Genomic DNA, 16,058 nt, shown 5'->3' with positions numbered 1-16,058 from the left:
AAAACTACGTTTGATTGAAAACCGATGTATCTAGTCTATTCCAATGAACTTAATTTTTTTATTTTTTTTTATAATAGTTTTCTTTAAGAAGTCAAATAAACATATATTAAATAAAATAGGCACAATGAATTAATGTCTAAAGAAAATAGTACAAAAACATAATCCAACATATAAGAACAAAGCTCAACCCACTGCAAGCCCTATACAAGCCAATGGGTTGGACAACCATGAATTTAAGTCATAACTATAAACCTTTTTTCTTAGCTTTCAATCACCACCAAATATTGATTCTGATGTTGCAAACCAATCTAGTAGCTAAAGCTTCTTTGCGATTAAAAACTCTATTATTACGTTCTTTCCAAATAACCCAAACGATCGCTATTCATATTGCTTGAAGGCAACTTCTTAAGAATTTGCGGAAATCATAGACCTCATAGAACTGAGTAGCCAAAACAATAACATTATCAAGAAAGACACAAGAGATCCCTAACCACAACATTATATACCGAACCAAGCCGATACATCATTAAATACACTCTTTAATCCCTTAGCACACTACTTCTCCAATACATCTTAAAAATCTCACATTGTATCTAAATCAAGGCCATAAGTGTTTATAAATAACACTCACACTAATGTGTTGATGGAAGCCATGGTGGAGCGCAATATCTTTATGGGGTATCGTGTGGGTGAGCTTGCACAAGTGTCGGTGTCGCATCTTCAGTTTGCTGATGATACGTTGCTGATGGGGACTAAGAGTTGGGCGAACGTCCGGGCTCTGCGGGCTGTCCTTGTGTTGTTCGAGTCTTTGTCTGGTTTGCGAGTGAATTTTCACAAAAGCATGCTGGTTGGGGTTAACATCCCTGACTCTTGGTTAGGTGAGGCGGCGTCAGCTCTGTGCTGTAGAGTAGGGAAGATCCCTTTCCTTTTACTTGGGCCTTCCTATTGGGGGTGATCCGATGCGTTTATGTTTTTGGGAACCAGTTTTGGATCGTCTAAAGAATCGTTTATCGGGTTGGAGGAGCCGTTTTCTCTCTATTGGTGGTCGCTTAGTTTTGCTTAAATCTGTGTTGACTTCTTTGCCTGTCTATGCTCTTTCTTTCTTTAAAGCTCCCTCAGGATCATGTTTCAGATAGGTGGCAGTGGCGGGCTGACCTGGATGATGGTTACACGGTTCGTAGTGCTTATCACCTTCTGACGACTCAGGATGCCGTTACTTTGGATGCTGCGTCAGGTCTTATATGGCATCGTCAGGTTCCTTTGAAGGTTTCCATTTGTGCCTGGCGACTATTACGGGACAGGTTACCTACCAAAGCAAACCTGGTTACTCGAGGGATTTTATCTACGGAGGCTCACCTTTGTACTTATGGTTGCGGAGAGGTTGAGTCGGCTCAGCACTTGTTCCTCTCTTGCAGCTTCTTTGGCTCCCTTTGGTCTCTTGTCAGCTCCTGGATTGGCTCTTCTGTGGTGACTGCTCAGACTCTTTCAGATCACTTTGTTTAGTTTACGGATTCAGCAGGTGGTTCTCGAGCACGCCGTTCTTTTATGTAGCTCATATGGCTTGCTTGTGTTTGGGTTGTGTGGACCGAAAGAAATCATCGATTGTTCAAGGGCTCAGCAAACACGGTACATCATATGTTGGACAAGATCAAGACGTTTTCTTATAGGTGGTTGAAAGCGACGAGTAGTACTTTAGCTTTGAACTGCCATAGTTGGTGGTCTAGTCTTTTGCTCTGCTTGGGCCTTGTTTAGTTTCTTTTGGTTCCTGTGTTTTGGACTTCAGTTGTAACCTTGTTTAGTCTTTTTGGCACGTCTTGTGCTAATAGACTATTTTATATATATATATATATATATATATATATGGGGAGGGATCAAATTACACTGGTGTAACATTTGAGTAATGTTACACCGCTCAATAACGCTTCAACGAATACAAATTTTACAAAATCCACCGTTGGATTGAAAGTTTATATCATATAGATCATTCATGTTCAATTCTATAAAAATCTAAAATCATTTGATATGTTATAGAGATTGATCAAGCTTAACGGTATTCAATAAAAACACATAAAGCGTTAATCTTGATCGGTCTCAATAACATATCAAACGATTTTAGATTTTTGTAAAATTGAACATGGATGATCTAAATGATATAAACTTTCAATCCAACGGTGGATTTTGTAAAATTTGTATTCGTTGAAGCGTTATTGAGCGGTGTAACATTACTCAAATGTTACACCGGTGTAATTTGATCCCTCCCCTATATATATATATATATATATATATATATATATATACAGCAGCGGAACTAGGGGTGGGCTGATGTGGGCCACGGCCTACCCCCACCCCCAAAAAATAATTTTTTTTATATGTAGGATATTAATTTAAATGTATTATTAATGATTTTAAGTTATCCGGTATATATATGTACAAATATTAATGTAAATATTAATTTATAGTATATTATTGATGATTATAAGTAATTCGGTACACATATTAGTTCAAGTATTAGTGTAAATGTTAGTTCATAATTAATTGAATTTATAATAATAGATAAGATTAGCAGTTGAACTAGCATATATAAATATGAAATGACATAAACAAATATGTTTAATTAATATTAAATTTTTCAAGTCTCATATTTTCACATTTGTTGCAATTTTAGTCCTATCTCAATATTTTTTTATTATTTTTTTTGCTGTAAAATTATCGAATTCTAATGGGAAAAAATTGTGTATTTTGGTCTCAAATCTGATATTTCATCTTTAGATTCAATGTTGGAGACAGTAAATCACCTTTATAGCCAAAAAATACAATTTTTAGAGTAAAAATATAGTTTGTTGGTACCAAAATTGTAACATGTGAAAATAGGGGAGCAAAAAATTCAATTTGAAAATAAATTGACTATTTTTCGGCCCACCCACAATATTTTTTCTGGTTCCGCCACTATATATATATATATATATATATATATATATATATATATATATATATATATATATATATATATATATATATATATATATATATATATATCATTTTGGCTTGTTCAAAAAAAAAATAACACTCACACTATTCAGTCAAACGAAACATTTTTTCGAATGACAAAATCGTAAAAGATTTACACCCAAAACACACAATACCTTAAAAAAGTAATTTGGCAGACTTGATATTAGAACAAAAGTTGTTTTGAGCTGCGTAAAACAAAAGACATCAAAATTATTTTTGATTTATGACTTCTATAAAAAATATACTATAATATTTTTCATCATCAGTGAGGTAACTAGATGCAAAATATATTATATTTTTTAAAAAATCTCTAATTAAATATTTGAATGTAAAACTACTTTTTAAAAAATAAACATATTATCAGTGTGTATGTATTACATATTTGCCGTATAAAATTTGACTTATGTGACATCAATTTATAAAAGTACTTTTTAGTGTCTTTCACATGCATGGTTTTCATTTTCTTAAAAAATTAAACAGAGAAAGACACTATACATTTAATAATAAATTACGACTTGATCAAACAAAAGAAAGAAGCAACTAACCCATGTGCACAACAAAAGTAAAGCTAAATATTAGGAAATATAAGTTAAATTAGTAAACATGCATGATAAAGATGTGAATGAAATGAGCTAGGTAATGGTCTAACAAAATATTGGCACAAAAAAACAACAAAATATCTTTAATTGAAAATAGGCTGATAAGCAGAATACGATCGACTTGAGATAAAAGCACAATCAAATAACTACGTAAATGAAACTCCAACTAACATAAAATAATGTGTATTCGTGTATAGTATGTTAAAGCCAAAATTCAATAGTTGGTACATAAACCTGTTTAAATATAAGTCATAAAATGAGTAAAAAAATGAACAAAAATACGCAAGCATGTTTTTACCGGAAATATTAAACAATTATGTATATTGAATAAGTACAATCGTATATGACCAAAATAAAGAACCCTCTCAGGAAATTTTTAAAAATACTATCAGTAAAAGTTTGAATAAAACTCAGCAACTTTTATTAAGTCCTAACTCAACTAAAAATGTAAATATTATGTCTCGATGAGCATAATTCAATTGGCAGAGACATCACAAATTATTGTAGAGATTGAGATTTGAACTTTGGTACTTCCACTTATTCATTTTTCTTTTTGATAGTCCCATTTATTCACCTTTAAAATGTGGAATTCTAACCACTAAACTACTTAACAAAAAAAAAAATTATTATATTAAACATTTTTATTCAGGTTCGAACCTGGGCCGGTCTTGAGGAGTGGACAATAGGTGTCACCATCTAAGGCCCTTGATTGGAGGGGTTCAATTTTTTTTGTTATACCTACTTAATATTATGAAAAAATTATGTTTAAATATGTTGATTGGAGGGGTTCAATTTTTTTTGTTATACCTACTTAATATTATGAAAAAAATTATGTTTAAATATGTTTTTGATAGTAGTTTTAATCCTCCATAATATTACAGTTTGTAATAATAGTCTCGATTTCAAATTATTTTTTTATAGAAAAAGTGGGTACCTTTAGTCCCTCAAAATATATAGCCAGTTTAAAATATAAATATGGACTAAAAGTGAATAAATATTTTTGAATGACTGAACTTAAAAGTTCGTGATTTTGTAGGGATTAAAAACATATTTAACAAAAAAAGAAACAATAATACGAAGGAAACTTTAAAACGGAATGACACGATTCATATAAGTTTTTCAAAATTTAAGGTTGATTATCATTAATATATTTGAACGGTTTTATAATTTTGCCAATTGAGAATGATATGTTGGAAAATATTTATGTTGACGTGATTATAAATGATTTTGCATTTCAACATTCTCGAAGAAATCATTTTTTATGAATTTTCGAGTAAAAAGAAGTTTTTAGATGCGTTGTAAAACTATTATTATATATTTTGTTTTCTACAAAACGATTATAATATATTAATGCTATATATTATATTAAATGAAATAATCTTTTTTCTCACGTTTAATCTAAGGTCATAAAATTTCAGGAACAAAGAGTACTGGTTCGAACGCGAAACCTCATAGTGTATGTGTGTTTACCAATTTTCACTGAGCTTTGAACTTGGAATCTCATAATATGTGTAAATTTCAATGATATTTATCATTTCGTCTATATGTCAAAAACAAAAAGTAATTCAGCAACATTTTAGGAGGTCTCCACTTTTTATATCACAACAAGGCTATTAATTTATTTTGAAGAGCACTGTACCTTTGTTGACCCATTTTAGAGTATTAATTTTTAATTGGATGACACTTACGTGAGTTTCACAAGATCTGTTCTTAAATTAGAGATTCATATTAATTTTCAAAAAATTAAAAAATATTTTTCCCCTTATTTTTTAGGTGTTATTTTGGACCATTACACATGACAATGCATAATTTTAATCATTAATATATTTAATTATTTATTATAAAAAATAATAAAAATTTTATATTTTAAAAATATTCGTCGAAACAAATTGAACAATATCTAATTTGTTAATATTTGGTTTTATATATTAATAAAAAAAATTATGATCAAAGTAAATTATAATGATATAAAATAACACTTAAAAAATAACAGACAAATGACACTTAAAAAAAAACAAAAGAATACATTAAAGAATATTCAAAATATAATATTCTTGACTCCTCTAATTTATATGAGGAGCTTACTCCAACCGATACATGCATGCATACACTTTGTTTTATATTATTTTACGAGCCTGCGTGCTCAAATATAGTAGGTATATATTCAATTTAATTAATCAATTGTCGCATCTTTTTCGGATTACTATCATCATTTTTCTTCGTATGAATTATTCAATGAACTCTATTTCGCCTATTCACAGAAATTTTAATATAAACATAACTATGATAAGCACAAAATTCATTCTTATAAAAAAATAAAATAAATAAATATATTGTAACATTAAATATGATGTGAGACTAATTCCTTCATGAAATTTCAATTGTACCAGAATGCTCAGATTGAGTTTAAATTCGACCGAACCAAACAAAGAAGAGTACTATTAATCTAGTATCATTTGAATGTTTCTAGTTGGAGAGTTGAGACTATAGGTCACTAACCGAAAGAAAGACCCATTTATTTGGGTACCTTTGTGGTAAGAAATATACAATTAACTATACTCATATATATTCCCTTAATTTAATTTTAAGTAACGATTCAATCATTTACCTATTTTCTTATTCCACTTTTGCCCTTTTAGTCTATTTGTGTATGCATTTTCAAGTTATAAATGTATCAGTTATATGTAAAATGGATGAAAGACTATAGATTTAAAAAATCACAGGCCACAAGAAAATAAAATCATAGTTTTGAAATTTGAAATTTATATGCAAATAGGCTAAATGGGCAAAAGAAAAGAAGGCCAAATTCTTGTCTAAGATTAAGTTAAGGACTATGAGTGCAATTTTGCTTAAGAAATATTTGATTAGTTTAGTGGATTTTAGGGTGTTTAATGACAGAAATAGATAAAAAAAGATATGATATAGAAAGAGTAAACTATTGTACCCAAAAAAAAAGAAGAGTAAAATAGTAAGAAAGAGATTAAAAAAAATAGAAGAGTTAATTAATTTCAATTAATACCTATAACTAAACAACTTAATATGATTATTAATTAGTTTTTGTTTTTTTGGTACATATGATTATTATTAATATTAATTAGTTACTAAGTTTAAAAAGATTAATTTTTTAACTAAGTTAATTTTGAAAACTTAAATTCATATTTGGAAACTTAACTAAGAAGTTGTTAGTACATTTTGAAACCATTCATATGAGTAGTAAATGAAAAAGAAATGTGAATTGTGTTTAAAGTGTATGCACAAACAAAATCTATTATGGTTTATCCTTAAATCTAGGTTACGTCCAATTTTCACACATGTGCGTTTGTCCACTATAATCTTTGAGATACTACTGATCTCGATTACTGTCCAAGATCAATACATTCAAGCCACAAGGGCTAATTACCTTAGTCAATAATCCTGACTTTTCAAGGCACACTCAATCAATTGTTACGAATTGACTTGAACAAACCTTACAAATAAATGAAGAGTTTGTTCGGATTTATGCTTATACAATAACTCAAACTTAGTTTGATAAATCTATACAAAATACACTCAGTACATTCAATAATATTTTGATTGAAGAATTTAATCGAGCTGAAGTTGAGTGGTAAAAGAATAGTTTGATGACTTGTGAGATAACTCAAGTGTTGGATGATTTGTAGCTTAAACTTTTGGCTCTTCAAGTGCAGCAACCTTTGCTATTTGTAGATGTAGAAGGCTTTGTGTAGCTTGAAGAGGAGATTGTTCTCGGATCATGCTAGTAAAGATGTCGTCGAGTTGGCTGTGGTGTGGTTTGATTAAGAGGTTCAAATGGTGAGTGGTTTTTTGGCTTTTCCAAATTTATGGAAAGTTGTAGTGTGTATGTGGCGGAGCTGTGGAGTGTACTTGAAAGTTTGCACATGGCGCAAACAAGAGGTTACGAGAAGGTTGAGTTGCATATAAACTTTGAAGTTGTTGTGAGTAAATTATCAAGTGGTTAGCCGTGTGGTTGTTTTGGTTATAGATTAGGAATTTGTTAGAGTGGGAGATCAAGATTATTGTAAAGTAAATATCTTTGTATTAATTTCTTATTAAATATCGAAAGTAGTAGTGAGTTAGATTTGATTTTGTATGAAAGTATCCCAACTCATTTGAGTTTTGTTTTACTTGCCGACGATTGTTTTAGTACTTGTTTTCTACAAGTTGTCTTGTATAGAGTTATTTTTGTTGGACTTAGGCCATCTTTATTTTCAAAAAGTAAACACAACATTCAATTTGAAACAAATATCACAATTTTGTAAAGTCTAAAAACATTTCGCATAGTTTAATACTAGGATGAATTTGTATATAAAACGTAACTCAACTAACAATATTGATGTCACTAGACTGAATATCTTCACATGATTTTTTTTTTTTCTTTCACTCTTCAAATGAATTCAAACTCATGTTGTATGTGTAAATTTTAGTATATATTATCATTTCGTCTATAAAACGAAAATAAATATATAATATAATGACTTTTTCTCTTTCTTTGGAATTAATAACGATTTGGTTCCGTAAGATAAATAAAACTAACTAAAAATTGTTTCCACAAAAAATTAAATTCAAATTCTTTCAAATAATCTATTATAGAAAAGAGTTCATTAACTGGCCCAATTTATTAGTTAATACTAAAATGACTATAATCATATCATTTCTACTAGAAAGCCAGTTAACATTTTTCTGATTTCATGTCTTTAATAAAATCAGAGAATGAGAACTTAGGAAATTAATTAGAAGTCACTTTCCATCCTTTTTGTTTTCTAGTTGGCATCTACTAGTAATTACTAATTACAGTATAATTCAATAGATCCTTCTAATGAAGGCAACATGTTTTTTTGATTAATATCCTGTCGTATTTGTATACACCAAAAAAGTAATAAACATTAACATTTCCCAGTGGCTTACCGCGTTTTAATTAAGACAACATTATAGTCCAACTGTAACACGTCACTATTGTAAAAACAAACGGTAACACGTTACTAATTAATCACTCTTCCAATCCCTGATACCCTTCCCCAAGTAATAAGTCAACCATCCTTAATCTTACTTATCTCTATATAACCACTCTCAACCTAATCACAAAACAACCTCAACTACAACTACAACTACAACCTCTGCAACAATTACAACCTCAAAAATCACCAAACCAAACAAAAAAACAGGAAAGAATTTCATTGAATATTTTCCAAAATGCCTAGAAAGGGAATGAGAAGCATTTTCTTCCAACCATCCACATCCACGTCATCAAAACCTCCACCACCATCTTCACCTCTCAGAACATTCTCAGACTCCTTAATGGAAGAAAACATTGAAACCGCAGAATCACTTATAACAAAATGGGATTATTCCAAAAAAATCATTACCCCTCTTTTCAGCGGTAACACTCGTTTAGAAGCCAAACAATACCTAAACGCTGTTAAAGGTCTACAATCCGCTATGCAGTACCTTGTCACACGTGATTCCACCTCTAACGCTCTTATAAAATCTCAATTCTTAATGCAACTCGCTATGAAAACTCTTCAAAAAGAGTTTTATCAAATTCTATCGTCAAACAGAGAATATTTAGATCCTGAAACCGTTTCTAACCGTTCTTCAGTAGATCGTAGAAGAAGCAGTGTTTCATTTTCTGATTATGAAAGTGAAATCGAAATCTCCGACGACGACGAGTTTCGTGGCGTCGGAAACACGATTTCTGAGACTGAGAGAGTTTCAATGCTTGCTATGGTGGATTTGAAAGCTATTGCTGATTGTATGATATCTTCTGGCTATGGAAAAGAGTGTGTTAAGGTTTATATTGTTATGAGAAAATCGATTGTTGATGAAGCGCTTTATCATCTAGGTGTTGAACGGTTGAGTTTTTCTCAGATTCAGAAAATGGATTGGGAAGTTATTGAGTTGAAAATCAAGACGTGGCTAAACGCTGTTAAAGTTGCCGTTGGAACTCTGTTTCACGGCGAGAGGATTCTCTGCGACGACGTGTTCGCGGAGGCGTCACGGAAGAGAATCGCTGAGTCGTGTTTCGCAGAGATTACTAAAGAAGGTGCTATTTCACTTTTAACTTTCCCGGAAATGGTGGGAAAATGCAAGAAAACGCCGGAAAAAATGTTCAGAACACTTGATTTATATGAAGCAATTTCCGATCATTTACCACAAATTCAATCGATATTCTCTTTTGAATCAACTTCTAACGTCCGTTTACAAGCCGTTACATCTATGGCGAAACTCGCCGAAGCCGTTAAAACGATGTTAACGGATTTCGAATCAGCGATTCAGAAAGATTCTTCAAAGAAACCAATCACCGGCGGTGGAGTCCACCCTCTCACACGCTATGTAATCAACTACATCACGTTCCTCGCCGATTACAGCGGCGTACTTTCCAATATCATCTTCAATTTGCCTCAATCTCCGTTACCGGAATCTTACTATCAAAGCCCCATGCGCGGTGAAAACAATTCATCTTCCGATATATCAGATAAAATCGCGTGGCTTATACTCGTTGTTCTCTGTAAACTTGACGGAAAAGCTGAACTCTACAAAGACGTAGCACTTTCTTATCTTTTTCTTGCCAATAACATGCAATACGTCGTCGTAAAGGTTCGAAGATCAAACTTAGGATTTCTTCTCGGAGAAGATTGGTTAACGAATCATGAATTGAAGGTTAAAGAGTACGTGTCCAAGTTCGTGCGGGTTGGATGGAATAAAGTCTTATCGACGTTGCCGGAAAATTCCACTGTGGATATGCCGGTGGAGAAGGTTAGAGAGAGCTTTGTGAAATTCAACGCTGCTTTTGATGGAGAGTGTCGGAAACAGTCTTCGTGGGTTGTAACCGACCCGAAACTGCGAGATGAAATCAAAGGCGCGATAGGTTCAAATTTGTTGGCGAAATATGGTGGGTTTTATGAGACGAATCGGGTCGGATTGGAATCGGTTATTAGATATGAACCGGAAAATGTAGAGGGGTGTTTGTGTAATATTTTGTATGGGGTTGGAGATTCGGGTAGTGTTTCATCACATTCTTCGTCGAGGGTGTCGTCTTCTCGTGGCTCTAGTCGCCGGTGAAGTTGGAGTCCACGGTGAAGAGTAGTATTCAACAATTTGATGTAATATTACTATTTTTACTAGTCTCACACCCGTGCGATGCACAGGTATTATGTGGTATTTTATGTTATAATGTTGAAAAATTATTCATATAAATTGTAACAATAAGTGTTGTGAAAATGAAAATAATAATAATAATAATAATAATAATAATAATAATAATAATAATAATAATAATAATAATAATAATAATAATAATAATAATAATAATAAAGTGATGTACTTATCACTTCCTCCAACCAATATATTTTCAACCTTATATGTTGATCCTTCGTCAACCAATTTTTTTATCTTTGAAACCAAACTATTTCCCAAAGTAGCAAGAATCTTATCACACTGAATGATCAAAGTAAAAAAAAAAGGGAAAAAGTCAATAAAAAAAACATCAATAGAGATTTTGTGAAAATGTGAGAAGTATATCAAGATAGTACATCACCTTTTCATCAACAAACAACATATTCATAGACGTAACCTCAGTTTGATTTGTATTTGTCTGTTACATTTTACACATTAACAATTCGAACTTTCAACTTTAGATTTGCTTTTCCAGCTACTATAACAGACACGTGAGGGTAGATAGGAGCTATAGTTTGAAAGAGTAATTTGTTTTAACTAAAAACTAAACTCAATAGAAATGTAATTAAGTCAATAATGTATACACTCTTCGTATTTTTTTGTGTGACTAAATTATAAACTCTTTGTTGTTTCTATGAAAACGGTTGACATTTAAATGGGATAAATGTTGAAAGAGAATCCAAATATGTTCATCTTCATTGTCACTAAGGAATGTTATAGTAATATAGAAAAGTGTAACATCTTGGGACATCAATTTTTGGATAATTGGAGAGGTATAATTCAATAATAATGTAGAAAACTGTAACATCTTGTGACATCAATTTTTGGATAATTGGAGAAGCATAATTTTTTATTATTTATTATGAGATTGATATAATATAAAAAAAAAATAGAGATGAAAATGATATAATATAAGGAAGTGATGTGGCATTATTGTGTGATTTAATTGGATGTAAGTGGATGATGTGGATTAGGGTTAAGATGGATAGTAGGAGAACTATCTAGGAATTATATATATAGATATATACTAGCGGGTCAAACAGGCGCGCCGCGCCTGCCTGTGTCTCGCTTATGTAAAAAAAAAGACATGCATTATGTTATAGTGAGTTTGTTAATAAAAGATTTTCGCTACTAAATTTTTTTTTTGTGGTTACAATAGAGAAAACAAATCAAAAAGACAAAACAGAAGCGAAAGCTACTCCCGGATGAAGACTATCTCCTGCGCATCAGCGAGCAGGAGCATAGAGAGGTCACTTGGGGGCGTAGAGATTTTCACTAAAGATGAGTCAGATAACGCACCCATCTTTGCTAAGGTATCCACACACGCATTACCTTCCCGTAGCGTATGGTTAATCGCAACCTCCCAATCTCTAGCGAGGAGTTGACGAATACTGAAGACTTCATTAGCGAACCGGTGGTGAGCAGACACGCCTTCCCGAATAAGGTTAACTAACTGAAGCGAGTCTGAGTAACATATAATCCGACGGAGCCCACTTTCCCAACATATGTGTAAACCATGTAACACAGCCACGAGTTCAACGAATAAGATACTCCGGACATTAGCAGCTCCGTAGAAACCCGAAATAAAAACACCGTTATGATCCCTAATCAGACCACCGTAACCATCTGAACTTGTAGCGCCGAGAAGGCTTCCATCAACATTGAGACACACAGTACCTTCCATAGGTGCGGACCAAGATACTAAACGCGGGTTAACTGGCGTAGCTACTACCGGATGCGGAGGCATAAAAACAGCTTCACAGGATTTCAGCAAGGAATAAATCTTTCCCATACTAGTGTGAGTATTTTCTCTATGGTTATTGAAGACAATCTCATTCCTTCCACACCAAATCACCCAGAGAGCAATAAAGAAAAGAGACCCATGAATCTTACCCATATTTTTATACCATGTGAACGTGTCAGCCCCTTGAGAAGAATTGCGATTAAAATCCAAACCAGTCAGATTCCACACTCGTGCTGCATCTGGACACGAGAATAGGCAGTGATTGATGTTCTCAGAGGATCCTGCACAGCGAGGACAAATATCGGTGTTGCAGAACTGCGCGCACAAGAATGGATTCATGAATAAGTTGCCAGACAAAAAATTGAATATTTGCTGGGAGATTAAGCTGCCAAATCCACTTCCAGTTTACATGATCATTCAGCGGTGCTGGGTTCAAAAGCCAATTATAAGCATCCTTGACGGAGTATATACCCGAACTCGAGTTACTCCAAGTCCAAACATCAGGCAAATTCTGCACTATCCTAGGCTGAGTTGCTGTGATAGCATTGACAACATTGTCTGGAAGATTAGTATACAAAAAATTAAAATTCCACATACCGTCAAACCAAACATCATTAATCTTTGCGGAATTATCCTGAATTGCTACATAGGGCACAACCGTACATAACAATTTCTTTAAGAATCCAAGGGTCATACCAAAAGCTTGTCTCGCCATTACCAACTTTGAATGTGAACCCATCTTTAAACATTTGCACAGCCTTCGCCATTGAGTTCCAAATCATAGACCCACCAGTAACAGTTACGTTAAAAGGCAGCTGCCCCTTCAGGTATCTATCTTTGAAGAGACTTACCCACAAATTATCCGGTGTCTAAAGAATCTCCCATATAAGTTTACCAAGGAGTGCCGTGTTTTGAGACCGAGAACTTCTCACTCCAAGGCCCCAATATTTGCGTGGTTGAGTAGTTTTCTTCCAGCTAACCAGATGCATCACAGAAAAGTTTTGCTACTAAAAAAATTTTGTGACTAAAAAAAATACTCCAAAGGCCCCCATATTTGCTACTAAATTTTTTTTGTGACTTTATGTTATGGTGAATTTGTTAATAAAAGTTTTTTATTGCTAAAAAAAAGGATATTGTTAGTATTATGAAAAGTTCACACAAAAAATATTTGTATCATCTTTATATATAGTATAGATATAGAAAAATGGGTATGAATGCGGTTACCAATTCCTTGAATCAACCACCCATATCAACCACCCATGTATGAGATATATGTCGGGTGCCTTTTTAACACTTTTTAAGCATTCAATTTAAAAAGTTATTTATTCAATGCATTGATTTTATACATTTTCATGAAAATTTACGATTTTACACGTGTATGTGGATGAAAAAAGCTTTCGCTTGAGGGGGACATAGCGAATTGAATGACTCACACTTGTGTGTGTGTGTGTGGGGGGGGGGGGGGGGTGTTAAGTCTCATATTGCTTAAAAAAGTGGAAGTTGAACACTTTATAAGTTAGATGACTCATAAACCTAATATCTTAAAGTTTTAGGTAATAGTATGGTGTTCAACTCACTTGTATTGTTGTTCTGTATCCAGTGTAGATGATATCTTGACTGCTCTCTCGTGACTCAACAACTAGCTGCAGCATAATATCTAATTCGAAAAATTGTTTTAACGAACTCGTAACATAATACAAATCTTAGAATTTTGAGTTGGGTGCAATTCAACCTACAAAATCAGCAATTAATTCCTTGACGAGTCATTACATGCAATTAATTATCGTTAATTGACTTGGATATACAACATTGTTAAAATTCTTAGGAAGAGTTTGCCATCAATTTGGGTCTCACAATGCTCAAGGAATTAGCCTCTGTAATTATATATTTTTGGGAATAACGCAAAAAAAAATGACGTTTGTTCCAAATTATATTTGTATATTTTTGGGAATAAAATTATAGAAAAATAAATTTATGTGTTTGTTACATGTTTATTAAATTTTATTCTCATGTATAAAAGATTCCTAGAAAAAGAAAAGTTTTCCGGAGAAAAGGGTGGGAAAACTATTCTCCCAAAATATGAGAATAAATTATGTATAACTAGTACAACTTGTACAACTACAAGATAATAAATAAATACACTCATTAACAAAAAAAAAAGAAAAAAAAAAATTGTAAACTTGATTGCCTAGTGCTCTGCTAGGGTTTGCTTTTACTTCTCCTTGTGAGGAGCTTGCTTTCATTCGTGTTTTACCATATCTTTCATTCTAGAAACCATTACAGAACTTTTACATAGCTACCATTTAGTGTACTACTATGGATCATCCCAATATTGAAGGCTTATCACTGCATGAAGGGGAGGAGGGATTTCGATTTGACTTTGAAGAGGAGGAGGATGAGCAAGTGGATCTACGTTGGTGTCTGGTAGGGCGATTCATCTGTGACAAGGTCATCCATCTCAACTCCATGAAAGTGAGGATGGCGGAACTTTGGAAGCCATTGAATGGGGTCACGATCAAGGAGGCTTCAGGAGGAAAGATCCTATTCCATTTTGGACACCAGCTTGATATGGAGTCTGTTCTTAATGGAGGTCCATGGATATTTGACAATAACATGCTGATCTTGGAGCGAGTCCAACTAGGAATGCAAATTGAACAATTTTCACTCAACCATGTCACTATGTGGGTTCAAGTCCATGACCTTCCCATGGGCTTGATGAAGGAGAAGGTCGGTATTCCGTTGGCTAATTATATCGGTTCGTTTGTGGAGTACGATAAGAATAACAACTCAAGTTTTTGGAGACAATCCATGAGAATTCGAGTGAAACTCGATGTTCGAATGCCTCTGAAGAAAGACACTAAAGTGATGAATAAAGAGGGCAAGTGGTGTACTGTTAAATTCAAATATGAAAAGCTTGGAACATTTTGCTTTGTCTGTGGAGTCATGGGACATGGTGAGAATAGATGTGCGGTTCGTTTCTCGAAGGAGCAAGATGATGGTATAAGGGAATGGTCATCGGAACTTAGAGCGGATCCAAGAAGACAAGGTGGAAGAATGTCGTCAAGGTGGCTCAGGGAGGAGAATGGTGGCCGAACGGAGAAAGAGGCGGTCGACGCGGCAAGACAGTCAAACTCTCAAGCAGGTAACGTCAGAGTGGTCCCCACCGAATCTGATGTGGCATCTGATGCTCAGAATCCCTCCAATAATCTCCCTGCTCTTTCTCAGCAAGCATTAATTGCAAGACAACAACAATCAGTGCATAATATTAACACACCGCCTGAACCGTTTCAACCTATTGCTAATTTCCAAAACCAGTCAGCCTTGCCAAACATAACTGCTCCTGAATTAAATGTTGGAATCCAGCCAGCCCTGCAAAATGTAACCGCCCAACCTTTACTTAGACCTGACAGCTTTTCCACTCTCTTGGCCAACATTAATTCTCCATTAACCAATCATCAATTCACCCCAATCATTATCAATCAACCAGAAACGGAAAACAGTAAAACACAATTATC

General features: G+C 33.4%; 2 protein-coding genes across 2 annotated transcripts; both read left to right on the top strand.

Moving 5' to 3' along the window:
* The first annotated feature begins 652 nt into the window (after positions 1–652).
* Positions 653–1,503, top strand: LOC123922217. Its single transcript, XM_045974959.1, has 2 exons — positions 653–847; positions 1,111–1,503. Exons 1-2 carry the CDS (start codon positions 653–655, stop codon positions 1,501–1,503), a joined length of 588 nt encoding a protein of 195 aa, XP_045830915.1.
* A 6,947-nt stretch (positions 1,504–8,450) lies between these two features.
* Positions 8,451–10,726, top strand: LOC123924207 (exocyst complex component EXO70H1-like). Its single transcript, XM_045977021.1, has one exon. The coding sequence runs from the start codon at positions 8,817–8,819 to the stop codon at positions 10,683–10,685; it is 1,869 nt and encodes a 622-aa protein (XP_045832977.1). The 5' UTR covers positions 8,451–8,816; the 3' UTR covers positions 10,686–10,726.
* Positions 10,727–16,058: the final 5,332 nt, after the last annotated feature.

Source organism: Trifolium pratense, linkage group LG4, assembly GCF_020283565.1.
Source record: "Trifolium pratense cultivar HEN17-A07 linkage group LG4, ARS_RC_1.1, whole genome shotgun sequence".
NCBI lineage: Eukaryota > Viridiplantae > Streptophyta > Magnoliopsida > Fabales > Fabaceae > Trifolium > Trifolium pratense.
Note: the sequence above shows the minus strand (reverse complement) of the source record. Positions and strands in the feature narration are given on the sequence as shown.